Source organism: Delphinapterus leucas, chromosome 1, assembly GCF_059928025.1.
Source record: "Delphinapterus leucas isolate spDelLeu-1000000601 "Yukka" chromosome 1, BTC_Dleu_Yukka2, whole genome shotgun sequence".
In the NCBI taxonomy this organism is placed as follows: Eukaryota; Metazoa; Chordata; class Mammalia; order Artiodactyla; family Monodontidae; genus Delphinapterus; species Delphinapterus leucas.
Genome location: NC_143129.1, coordinates 76,488,297 through 76,501,972, shown reverse-complemented (window position 1 = coordinate 76,501,972; position 13,676 = coordinate 76,488,297). Strand labels below are relative to the sequence as shown.

At 42.3% G+C, this 13,676-nt stretch overlaps 1 protein-coding gene across 7 annotated transcripts in view; it reads right to left on the bottom strand.

Moving 5' to 3' along the window:
- Positions 1–13,676, bottom strand: part of FCRL5 (Fc receptor like 5) — a 49,847-nt gene that overhangs the window by 31,892 nt on the left and 4,279 nt on the right. For 5 of the 7 annotated variants that reach the window (XM_089913271.1, XM_089913297.1, XM_089913278.1 and 2 more), the window contains exons 2-7: positions 10,566–10,586; positions 9,061–9,315; positions 7,706–7,978; positions 7,132–7,416; positions 5,396–5,671; positions 2,453–2,602 (exon numbers count right to left, since the gene is read on the bottom strand). In XM_089913271.1, the coding sequence (XP_089769397.1) occupies positions 2,453–2,602; positions 5,396–5,671; positions 7,132–7,416; positions 7,706–7,978; positions 9,061–9,315; positions 10,566–10,586 (1,260 nt within the window). The remainder of the gene's footprint in view (positions 1–2,452; positions 2,603–5,395; positions 5,672–7,131; positions 7,417–7,705; positions 7,979–9,060; positions 9,316–10,565; positions 10,587–13,676) is intronic. The other 2 variants (XM_089913287.1, XM_089913304.1) reach the window with 2 other exon arrangements.

Here is a 13,676-nt window from a genome sequence, read left to right as displayed (position 1 = left end):
TTTCCTCATCTCATCTCAAAGCCTTTTTGTTCATGGAGTTACAAATGCTGACTGAGGACCTACTCTATGCCAGACACCAAGTAGGCACAGGGATGAGGTGCAGACCAAAACTGATAAGGTTCCATTCTCATGAAGCTTATACTCTGGTATTGAGGAAGACGGACACTAAATGGGAAATAAAGGGGTTTCAGATATTGCTAAATTTGAGAAGAAAATACAGCATCATAATGAGAAAGAGGATGTCTTAGGGCTTGGGGCTTTCCTAGGTAGATTGGCTTCAGGCTTTGGAGTCTGGGCCTCAGATCATTTACATTTTTAAAATAACCTCTTTATTCAACAATTTATATTGGGATAATGTCTTCCTTTGGCCATGTTTTATTTCTATGATCTGAAACAGCTATCGAGGAGCAAGAGGTCCTTCAGATCCATATGTTCCAAGATAGGACCATAGTAATAAGAACTCCACGTGGACTCATGGGTTCCTAAGACCACAGACTATAACAGAAACTTGCCTAATTTACAAATTCTGACCAGACCACACTTGCAGTTACAATCACACTCTGACCAATTCCTGCTCCCAAAGCCCTAAAAGTGCCTCACCTAACTCCCTGCTGTGAGAGATGATGAGACTCTGTGAAACTGATGCTCTCCCTTGCTTTGCCAGGTAAACAAGCCCAGCTCTGGGGCACCCACAGATTTCCCTGGTTGTCTTGTCTGGGGCTTTGACGAGTGTCGCTCAGCCTCTCCCTCACTCTGTTTCTTCCAGAGCTTCATGAATTCATGGCCTTTGGGTTCCTATTCCAACTCGAATCACAGAATTCTGGGGCTCTAAGGGACACTAATTACTGTCTTATCTAACTTTCAATAGAAGATGAAAACAGCAAGACAAAGAAAATTTAAAAGTTTTGCCCAAATTATGAGCTAGCTATTTTCATATCCAGGGCTAGAATTCAGATTTTCTGACCCACGCTGACATCAGACAACCGGAGCAAGGTGTTTTTCATGTACACTGGCTCTTTCTAGGAAACCTCAGAGGTCCTGCTGTGCATATCATTCCTAGAAAAAGTATTTTCTTAAAAGTAGTTCATTACATGTCATGTTGTCCCAAGTGACCCTGCTCTCTTGGCCATCATTTGTTGAATTAGAGGTGAGCAGTTGGTTTAAGAACATTCTACATATAGACTTGCCAGTGGCCTATGAGGTGTCTTAGAGCTAGGCTGCTTGACTAGTTAGACTAGTTGGAAGCACCGTTTTGGCAGTTGGGGCAGACGCTGAAATACAGAGCAGGACGTCATACCTAGAAGTCCAAGGCAGTCAATGCTGAAATTAACAGGAGTTTTGAGTAAAGATAAGTTATAAGATAGAGTCATAAGAATGAGGGTGGAAAGCACTTAGGAGCAGTAAGAACAATGGGTCAGAAGGACATAGAAAGGAAATAGCTAATGGGCCTAGGAGTAGAGAATAATGAAAGCTTCTAGATCCTCAGACATCAGTATAATCTGTTTTTGAGAAATAAGTTGAATTCTGAGAGATCTCCCAGTTCTTATTCCATGAATCTGAATATAATGTCTTTCCTGTTTTTTGTTTTGTTGTTGATTTTTTTTTTAATCCCTGGATATCCTTAACAAACCCTCACCCACGGGAGACATCAGGGTTTTTTTCTTCTGACCTAAAATGATCTGATATACCAGATTCAAGATTTTTCTATTTATATTTCTCTTCTCTGAAAAGAAAACTGAACTTTCACTCTCTACTAACAAAGATTCCAAGTGTAAACAGAAGCAATTTTGCTCCTAAAATGACACTTTTTCATGGTTCCATGGGAAACCATGATCTGTACAACTATGGTTCATATACCTTTATAAATGTATGTCATACTGCAACAAAAAATTTAAAAACATAATACAATGAAATGACACTTATTTTACTGGGTTAAGTCAAAGGATCACGGAAACCCCAGAAAACAAATGAGCTGGTTTCCAGGAAACAATTTCCTCCCTTCCCTTCACCTTCAGCCCTCTTTAAACCTACTGGAAGAGCTTGAACTGCTTGAGAACACTTTGGAGAAAGTAAGGTCTTGCCCACTATATGCCCATATGACTGTGCTTGTAGCTAAATTAATATGTAAGTGTTATTGGGGAAATATGAGATGCTTCTGTGCATGGAGTTAAGAGAAATTGGCTTGGAGACTGAACATACAGGGCCTGAGAAGATAATTTGAGAAAACAAATTCATTTGGTAAAAGCTGGGGGAGGTGCTGAGCTATCATAGGGGTCTGGCTGAGCCAGGGATGGGTGAGGATTAAGGCCCACAGATAGCTGGTTCTATAAGAAGGGAACCAAGACAGGCATGAGGTTGACTGGGGTAGGAAACTGGAAGATCCATGCAGACCTCTGAAAAGGTTGGTGTGAGAGGGTCAGGGATGGGTCACTGACAGGAATCCAGAGCTTACTGGTGACAGAGAGTCTCAAGGTCTCACTGCTCTGGAGGCCAAGGCCATTGTCAGCTGTGCAGTAGTAGTTCCCAGAATGCTCTTCAGTCAGAGAGAATCTATAGGACATTGTTCTCCATAAAGTAGCTTCTATCTTCATGAGCAGCACACCTTCATGAAAAAACTGATATCAGATGGGCAGAAAACCTCTCTGAGCTTCGCAGTCAAAGCTCACCTCATCTCCCACAAAAGTCCAGGTCCCAGGAGGGCTGAGGGTGAGGACAGGTTGAGACTGAGCGAAAGAAACACTTAGTCAACAGGTGCATCTGACACTTCTTGGAGCTTTAAATCAGTGGCTAGTGAGATGTCCAGTCTGAAGTCCACTGGCCCTCAGGGCAGCCCAGTGCCTCCCAGGCTTTTCTCCCCAGCTCTCTCCTGTTTTCCATGCTGGTCTTCTCCTTTCCCATCAGACCTGGCCCTTCTCCTGTCTCCCTTTGTTAGGTGACCCTCATTCTTGTTTTCCAGAGGAAATGATGTTCTCTGGGAAGAAGTCCCTTATTTTGCTCCACCAGACTGACAGATTTACCTTGTTCCTTCCCTTTGCCATATGACCATGGAAGATCTGTTCCCTCACCTGCCAAGCCTCTCTGAGTCTTCTTATCAGTCCCTGCTCTACACTTCTCCCTTTGCTGGGATTGGCCTCAGGCCTCTGCCCTTGGTCCATTTCTGTTCCAGATTCACATACTCTTCCAGGACGCTCTCTTCTGTTCCTACACTCTCCCTGCATCCAGCCTGACCCTCTCTATTTACAGGTGAGAAAACTGAGTCAGGAAAAGGTTAGGAGATCCACCTGTAGTCCCTCAGCAGGCTGTTTTCAGGGCCAGATAGGACCTGAGTCTGTCTCCTTACTCATGGTCTAATGCTGAATCATATCATCTCCTTGAAAGTGGAACTGGAGTTTGCCACCAATGAAGGAAACAGCATACGGCTCTACAGAAGTTATTTTCCTCTCACTACCACAACTACCTTAATAGCTTTCAGCGTAAGATGGCATCAGATACTGGTAAAGTAGGTGGTGTAGTTTGGGGTGGTGTAGTAACCATAGTTACATGGTTGGAGTAACTGTGATGTTGCTACCTGTCTGTATCCTACATAGATTTGCACATTGGTTATTGCCAATAATTAATTGTTGATTGGAACAACAGATATCTCCACAACTCTGGGATAGAGAAATGATTTGAGAACTATTAAGATTGATTGGAAACTCAAGCACCTGGGGATTTGAAGGATAAAGAAAGAAAAGAGAAAAACAGTGAATTCTGTAGATGCCAGGGACCAAGGAGGGGGAGAGAGACAGATGCTACAGACTTATTAAGGGGTGTGATGGTATCTGAACTTGTTGAAAGATGAGGCCACAAGATAGAGACAGTTGTTCAAAGGCCTGGGAACCAATGGGGATATTAGAATGGTGTTATGGACTGAACTGTGTCCCTTCCAAATACATATGTTGAAGCCCTAATCTCCAATATGACTGTATTTGGAGATAGGGCCTTTAAGGAAATAAATGTCAAATGAGGTCATAAGGGTGGGGCCCTAATCAGATGGGACTGGTGTCCTCATAGAAGAGGAAGAGAGAGGCCTCTCTCTCTCCCAGGGCACAGAGGAAAGGTCATGTTAGGACACATAGATGAAGTGGCCTACCACAAACCAGAAAGAGAGCCCTGATTAAATACCAATCTTACTGGCACCTGATCTTGGACTTTTAACATCCAGAACTGTGAGAAAATATATTTCTGTTGTTAAACCACCCAGTCTGTGGTATTATGTTATGGCAGCCTGAGCAAACTAATATAGATGAATTGGGGAAGAAGCAGGAAGTAGGTAAGGGAGTAGAGATTTGTTGGGATTCAGTAAGAGGAAGATTAGACCCAGGAATCGCTGGACTATTTTTTTTTTGATTGACAGAAAAATCAAAGACTGCGTATCATCTAAACCAAATAATGGTGAACTCTGACAGCATCTGGACCCTGAAAAGTTTTCATAGCTATGTTAGGAGAGTTTTGGTCAGACTGTGTATTTTACTGTTGATGATTCACTGTAGGGAATTCCTGAGAGTGTGGTCACAGGAAGGAGCTCAGATCTGCCAAGCAGAGGCAATGAACCTGCCGTGGTGCCACGTGAACCAAAAGCCTGTGAATTTCTGAAGCTGCAGTCTTTAGATTGTGGGGTAACAAACAACCTGATCCTGTGACTTCTGGTGGTCAGACTTAACTCACTTCTGATGGAGAGTGGCCTCTCCTCACTGCCTGGGTCCCCAGGTCATTGTCTGAGTACAGGAGTCATTCCCAGAATGTTCTGTGGGCAGAGAGATTTAGGGAATTCCTCTACTATAGGGGTCTGGGGTCCTCAGGATTTCAGCCTCATGATAAAACTGATACAGAATTGAAAGAGAGGCTCCCTTGGTTTCACAGGAGAGATCTGGAACTCTATCTCATTCTTCCCAATATCCTGTGCCCTAGGAGCCCTGAGGGTGGTGAAAGGATGTGTCATCTGGAACTAAAAGAGACAACGAGGTAGTGGGAGGTAGGGAATCCCTGCACATCCTTAAATCAATGAGGCTTATGAAGACACATGGTCCCAGATTGTTCCAGTTCTAAAATTCTGTTTGTTCTGGCTTTATCCCAGGAGCCACTGCATTTAAGCTAAAAAGTAATTTGTAAATATGAAGAGTCCAGACATATGCCAATCACTGAGTACTTTCTCTGACCTCCATTTCTAGGAGTTTCCAAAAGCTCCCATAACTCCTTCTATCCCTAAATCCCACTCCTGTTAGTTTCTAACTTCTGGTAGATTATTCAGAGTAGTAAATTATTGGCAACTATCAACATTCACTCCCACCCAACCACCTTGTGGTTTTCATGAAGTTTGAAAAGCCATCCCTCAGACAATATCTGGCAGACACACCTTTCACATTGATGGTCACTGGGTCACTGCGGAAGGAGGAGCGACTATTGCTGGCAACACAATAATACTCTCCATCATGGCTGTTTTGCACCACAGGGATCTTGAATTCTGTTTCTGAGGAAGTGTGAAGCTTTCTTTCTGTCCTCAGCTTGAATTTTCTGTACCAAGAAACTGTGATGGGGCCTGGAACTCCATTTACTGAGCAGATGAGCACCAGCTCCTGCCCTTCAAACACCAACTTTGGGCGAGAGTATATACGGATGTCAGGAACAACTTCTAAATGAATAAAAATGACACGTGGGATTCTTGGTATTGGGGTGTCACAGAATGAGTCATAGAAGAAGAGTCTCAGAATGGGAGGGGCTAAGTCTGCTGACCCGATGGGAAGTTGGCCTGGAGTAGAATTGGGCTTGTTCCTTGGGACGAGGGAGAAAGTGGTGGAGCGACTGTGGTCCATCCATGGTTTGGGAGAACTTCAACTCCCTAATGAAATGGTGGAGCATCTGGCACAAGAAAAAGAGGCAACCCTGCCCACCCTCCCCTCATGCCCTACCTGTTAGAACATGGACTAATCATTCTAGAAATTACACCCGGTGCCCAACAGTGGTGTTGCTTGGGGGGGGAAGTGGTGGATGGTGAAGGGGACAGGAAGACCTGCCATCAGAGGTGCTTGTTCTGAAGCTGTGACAACTGCAATGGCTAGTTGGAAATCAATCATTGGCATATACAGAAAGCTTGCCCTGGAATAAGCACTTCTTAACACCTCTGCCAGTCAGTTAGATGGTCAGAGGAGGTGGACACATAACAGTCCTCCTAAAACTGGGAAAATCTGTGATGAAAGTGTTCTATACTCCAGGTGGTTGTGGTTTTACACTAGGATGTTGGCTTAGGGCGGTGCCTTTCTGAGTCATCCTGGGGGCTTGAAGAACAAGGGAAGATACCTGGGAACAGAGAGGGAGTAGGGTTTGAGACTGGGGTTCCATCAATTATGCTAGGGGAGATCCTATGCTAGAAATTACTATTTTGCAACTGTTGGGTAACACCCTCTCCACTTCCTCTCAATTTTCCAGTCCAAACCAGGGACCTAAGAAAAACCTGTTGCCTGTGACTGGAGAACAAAGATTAATAAATTCTGGACAGTTTAGAAGAAACATAGAACCTTCTTTTTTGCTTAGGAATGGGAGTGAATTTATGGAGAATGCTACCGCTTTCACCCCTTCCTCATTCAGGAAAGCATGCACCCCAGATCTGCATCTTTCCTAATGCTCAAACACGTTTCCTATGAGATGGGTCAAACTTAATCAGAAGAGGCATTTGACAATTGGTTAGCAGTCATGCATGAGGACCTACACTGTTTCAGAGACGTAGGGAAAAGTAATCGTGGGTAAAACACCATCCTTAAAGACAGCAAGTTGAAACTATTTACTCCCCAATCTCTTGTCCTTTGTTTTTTTATTCTTAAGTGCTCTGCTCCAGGGATCTAGCATTCTAGGAATCTGTCCATCTGGCTGAGCAGAGTCCATCCAGCCCAGTCGGAGGGCTCTGCCATATCCCATGGCTTATGCCTATAGGCCTACCAGGAAAAAAAAAAATGGTGTCAAGGAAGAGAAACTTCAGAAGAAAAAGAAAGAGTTGTATCTCATGGGATTGAAAGAAAAAAATAAACAACTGTTGTGCCACTCTGCCCGGCTCTTCCCAGCCCCAGTCTTAGCAAGTCTCACCTCACTAACACTTACTTTTCACCTGTATCTGTAATCTCTGGCTCTGTTTCTGGACAGAGGAATTCATGCTCTGTGCCTGGCACCAGTAAGACCCTGAGTTTTCTCTCCATATGGTGTGGATCCAGAATTCTGGGGAGCTTCCCCAGCCTGACCCCAGGGACCGTCTGTCTCTGAAGAAGTGAAACTGGAGCTGGACATCTGGCCTCTGTGGAGAGAGCTGGGTCTCACAGGTCAGAGTCACTGCTCCTCCTTCAGTGGGCTGGGTGGAGCTGGCTCTCAGCACAGGACGTGGAAACAGCTCTAGAGAGAAGAATCAAAACAGTCCCTGGAGCAGGAAGGCTTGTAACTGCTCTGGAGAAAAACACAGTTCATCCTCAGCACGAGCAAGCAGAGCATACAAAAGCAGGCAGAAGAGATGCTACCTTTGATTACTAATATCCTTCAGCCCAAAGCACAGTAGTACTTTCTCTGTTCCTTGTAGGACTGTGCCCTGAGGTTCAATGGTATTACAGTCCACCCTCTTTATCCTCTACAATCTCAGGGGTCCTCCTTTAGACTAACCTATTTCACAAAATAATGAAGGCTTTACCTTGGACTTCGATTTTGACCGAGTTTGAAGAAACCAACTGATCATCTTCCTTAACTCCAGTACAGTGATATTTGCCATTGTCCTTCAGGCTTGCCTGATGAATATGGAAGTCAGTCAACATTCCCACTGATATCTCCACAGTGTGATCTTCCAGGACTTTTCCATTCTTGTACAGCTTTATAGTTTTCAGTCCTGTGTTTGCCTTTGCTCGGCATCTCAGAATTACAGATTCTTTTTCAAACACATCAAGTGGAGCCTGCAGGATCAGGTTGGCTGTAGGAAACACATGGGCAGTTATTTGTTTCATCTGATTGTTTCTCCCTTCTTTTCATTATTATTCCAATAGATTTTATAAGAGAGGGACTAGGAAAAAGGATTCTTAAAATAATTATCATTTCTTTTTTTCTGGTCTTATCGATCTATCTATTTCATATTTTATTTTTTGGCCATGATGCACGGCTTGCGGGATCTTAGTTCCCCAGCCAGAGATCAAACCCGTGCCCCTGAAATGGAAGTGCAGAGCCCAAACCACTGGACCACCTGGGAATCCCTCTTTTTTTCTGGTTTTAAAAGGAACACATACGTTTGAGAAAATTTTGTAAACGGAAATGTAAATTAATCTTATCATCTCACCACCCAGATTTTTTCAAGTTCTTTTTTCTATGTGCATGTATATGAGAGTCTGTGTGTATTTCTTTTCTTTTTATGAAATTAAAATATTTATCTACTTGATAACTTGCTTTTCACTTACTTTGCTATGAACACTTTCCTATGTCATAAATATCATTCCCTAATCTGGTTTTCAATGACCACAAAGTTTTCCTACAATGGCAGTAAGGTAATTTATTTAATGAGTTTTCTTTTCTTGACCATTTAATGTTCTTCAATTTTGGTTGTATATATCTATGATTATTTCAGTAGGTAAATTCTTAAGAGGGGAATTATCAGGTCAAAGAAGCTCTTAGCTCTTTGCTACTATACTGCTTCCTTGTTCACTAAATTAAAGAGCATTATAACTAGAAAGATACTGCTTCAACTCAAAACAGGTGGCTTTAGGACAGAAATGGAAATTTCTGTCTATCTATCTAACTATCTATCTAACTATCTATCTATCTGTCAAATATTAGCAAATCCTCATGTAGATTATTATTCCTAATAAATTTTATAAGCCTCAAACTATACATAGTTTCAGAAACCATTCAGATAAATTGCTTCTCAAATTTCCTTTTTCCTGAGCAGCTTGTAAAATATATAAATTCCTGGGCCCTATTTCTATAGCTTTTGAATTAGTAAATCTAGCTGAGTTCTGGGTAACTTTATTATTTCTAAACTTTGTTCTTTCATTTCTTTCCCACCTGGAGAAAAGAACAAGCCCACACGATTACTCAGGGGTGAGTCCTGGGCCTGGCATCTGTAATCTCCAGATTCATGGACCTCATGGGTGTTTCCTGAGGTTTCACTTTGTGTTTTTTCCAGAAGATACCAACGGTACCATTTTATTTTCTCTGATGCATCCAAGTGAAATGCTTTGCAAGTCAGTGTCACATTCTCTCCTTGGAAGACAGTGGTCCATGGAGAATGGAGGAAAATTACAGATTTTGGTTCAGTTGCTGTGGATGAAAGAGAAAGAATTTGAGGTGGAGCGGCCTGCAGTCCCCATCACAGTGGTTTGTGAGGCCCAGGCTGGAGGTCCTGGCTTTGGAGAATCCCTAAGAAATCCCCCTGGGAAGGTCACTGATTGCTCAAGTCTGTGTTTCAACCAAAGCACTCACCCAGCAGAAAGTGATTGCTGAGGGGATGACAATGAGCAAAATTATTTCAAGAGGGTGATACCAGGCAAGGTTCACTGCCAAATGTCAATGGGAAAAAAATGGTAGGTTAGTCTGTTATGGAATTGGATCCTGGGAAATGTCATCCCCTGCCCCTGCCACTTCATCATGTTCATAAACTCATAAGAACTTCCCAGGGAGTTGTTAAAATCACAATTTTTCACTTTCCAAAAAAGGATAAATCATATTAAGATTTTGGCACTGGAAAAAGCTTGAGAGATTAACTTGTCTAACACCTTCATCTTATAGATCATGTCCAGGAAATGCCCAGAAAAATCCCATCATAGCTAATTGTGGTAGAGCAAGGAATGGACAAGTTGTTAGCTAGAATCCAGAGGTGATCTAATTAAGGATGAAACACTGGGCAGCTGATTTTGGACAGGAGAGAGGTGGTAGTGAATTCTTGCTATTTATGGGTCCTCAAATAGCCAAAATACTCTGACCCAGAAGATTGGCAATTAAGTGTTAGAACTTAAAAAAAATGTGGGATACAGACAATTTGTCTTCTCCCTCAATCTCCTCTTTTTGTGTATTTCTTCCTTTTAAGGGACCATTTGTTGGATGTTCTTATGCTCCCCACACATTTCCTGGAGGATTTTACTCCTAAAACTTCAGAGAAGGCAACATTCCCACTGGTATCTCCACAGTGTGATGTTTTCAGAGAAGTTTTGCAGGCTTGCTGATTGGAGAACGTCTTATCCCAAGTCCTGCACATTTGATATGGAGTTAAGATGTCCTGCCTTGTTATCTGGGGTCCATTTGCAATAGGAGTAAGTGCAGGACCTAGTGAAGGCCAGGAGTTGCTTGTACATTTGCTGCTTCTTCCAGGGAGGGTCAGAGGATGACCACATGGCTATCCTGGCTCTTAGGCAATGCCAATAGACCAGGTGACACTTTCACATCTTTGCCGACCTCAGCAAGAGAAACAGGAGATATTAGAGATCCTCAGGCAATCATCACAAATATTTCATATTTATTAGGGAGACACTCTTATCCAGGGACACTGAAGTACATAAGAAAGGAGAACTCACCAAATTGTCCACTGACAGGAGCTGTAAAAATATAAAGAGCCAGAGATGAGCACAGAGCAAGGAATCTTTGGCTTTTCAAAGGGAATGCTTGTTTTTTTTTCATTCATTTATTATTTCTTTCATTAAAATTTATTTTTTAATGTAATAGTCATTTGTCAAATGTCTATTTATACTGGTCATTGTGCTTAGACTAAAGCGTGAATAAAAAAGATGAATAAAAAAATGGTATCTGATAAAAGAAGTTGATTGGTGGGATAAACAGAAACCCTAAGCAAAATAATATAATTATAATATAGGGTATAAGTGCAGTAACAGAAATACACATGGGCATCTTGAAGGCAGAAGGGTCACCCATCCCAGTATGTAGGGTCTGTGTATGTGAGTCAGTGTGTGGCAAAGAGGGTGGGTGGGCGATGAAAGATACCTGAAGGAAGTGATGCTTGAGAAGACTGAATGAGAACATAGGAGTCAGCCGGGCAAAGGTGTCTGTGTGTGGCAAGAGCTGATGGGGGGTGTAATTAAGACAGAAAGGGCACAGATGTGAAGAAATAGCACTGGTGTTTAGAAGTTGAATGCAGCAGTGGTTCTGGAAGGTAGAGAGTTTAGGGGAAATCAAATTAGACAGATAGGCAGGGCCTAAGTTATGGATAGTATGTAGCTATGGTTTCATCATAAAAGTAACAGGGAGCCATGGAAACGTTTCAAGTAGGAAAGTGACAAGATTAAAAGTTGTAACTCGTTGGAGCACTCTGGCAGACGTAAAGCAGAAGGACTGGAGGGAAGGCAGAGCAACAGATGATGATATTTAATTTTCTTCAGAATGTTTATCTGAAATTATCTTATTTGCTTGCTTACTTGGTTTGTTTACTTTCCCTTCTCTAGAATAGAAACTATGTGAAAGCAGGGACTTCTCATGTTCACCAAATATCACGCAGAATTTATAACAGTGCCTGGCTTAGAAGAGACATTTCATAAACATTTATTGAGTAATGAATTAATTAAAGTACTAAGTTAGTAAGTATCTCTACTTGGGAGAATACAGGTTTGAGAAAGGGGTATTGGAGAGGCAGAGGAGGCAAAATTGACTAGTTTGTAAACTGATTACCCATTCCAGATGAGGGACAGATTTGATTCATTCATTCAACAGAAATTTGTGGAATGCCAACTGTATCTAGGAACTGGACAAGACAATGGGAATCCAGCAGTGAGCAAAAGGGATATTATCCCTGTCCACATGGGGATGATGAGAAATAATCCAAACCTAAGTGTTATAATCAGAGCAATGGATTATTTGCCATTTTCTAAATATCTTGGCACCATGGATTTGTATTGTTTTATAAGTAGCTAATATTTTTCTGAGTGTATTCTCTGTGGTAGATATTCACACACATTATTTCATGTAATCTTCCTAACTATCCCTATGAGGAAAGTTCTATGATTATCCCCATTTTACAGACCAGAAACTGTTTAAGTAGCTGTTAAGGGCAGAATTGAGTTTTTAACCCATTTATTTGAACCCATCCTGTTTGACCCCAAAGCACATGTTCCTGGCCTTTACCCTATCCTGCTCCTTTGTTTTGGTGCCACACTAGGATGTGCTTCCTATTTCTGGAGTATTCCATGCAGCTTCCAACTATGGGGTCTTTTTTTCTCACATTGTGCTGCACCTCATCCCTGCCCCCTCCATCTCCTACTGTCTATCTGTTTCATGAAGTCATTACCAGCTACTTGGCATATAGTTTGTTAACCACTTATACGATCATTGGTAACTTTGCTTGGACAATTGTTTAACTGAGATCTTGTTACATAGATATTTCTTGTACATTGGCCTTGTTGAAGGTCCTTCTATATTATGAGCTTCCTAAGCACAGAAATGCTGCCTCCTGTGTCTTCCCCTCATTCTCAGCACCTAGCATAGTGCTGTGTATTAATGTTACTAAATAATTTGTTGAACAAATGAATAAATATGTTTTATTCTAATATTTTCAACTTTGGTAAAAAACGAACCAGGTGATATGTGTGAATTGATAGACTTATACACACCCACAGGCACAAAGAGAATGTCACATGTTGGGAGTGACATGAACAAGATGGTAGAAGAGGAGGTCTCTAGTCTTTGTCTCCACCCTCTACAGAAACAAAGTTTTGGCAGCCATCTACAAACAAAAACTGAGAGCTTTGAGATCTAGAGATTGCGAAACCCCATTGGAGCCCGAGACCAAGGAGGGCCACTTTGAGAAGACAAGCACATGCGCTGGTAGAAGACTCACTGACTATGATCCCAGCTACAGACTGAAAGCTGCCTTATTCTCCTGTAAACTCAACTCTAGCTCCACTTGTCCATGGTCCTGCCACAGCCTTTTCTACCGAGGAATCCATGCTCATCCATGCCCTTGGTAGCAAGCCCACCAGCCTCAGACCTGAGTTCTATTGCCGAAGCAGTTCTGTGACCGAGATCCAGTCCCACTCTACTGTAGTCCAAAGCAGTCTTGCCTGCCCAGGGTTCTACCCAGGGACCCAGTGAAAGCCACACCTGTAAGCACCCCTGACAACAGAACTTCATGTCTTGAACTTGACTGTGATCCTAAAGCCATCCTGTGACCAAACTCCAGTACCACTCTACTGAAGTTCAGGGAAGTCCTGACTTCCCAGGGACCAGCCAAACAACCCAATGAGAGAATGCTCAGGGACCTAGCAGAAATCACACCCATCCATGCCCTTGGTAACAGGCTTGCCAACTTCAGACCCAAATGCAGACCCAGCAATAACCATGAGATCCAGCTCCAGCCAAGCTCAACCATGATCCTGGAGGCAGTCCTATAAGTTCATGGAAGAAGCAAGAGTATTTAACAGTTCAAACAAGTAAATACCAGAAAGAGTGTCTGCTTTTCTAAATTCACAGACACCAATGCAGAGCTACACAGATCATATTTGTCAGGCAAATATGACAACATCAAAGGAAACTAATAAAGCTCCAGTAACTCCCCTAATGATCCATGAACTGCTTGACTAACATTTCAAAATAATAGTCTTAAAGAAGCTCGATGAACTATAAGAAAAAGCAGACAAGTAAATTAATCCACAAACAATAGATAAACAAAATGAGAAGTT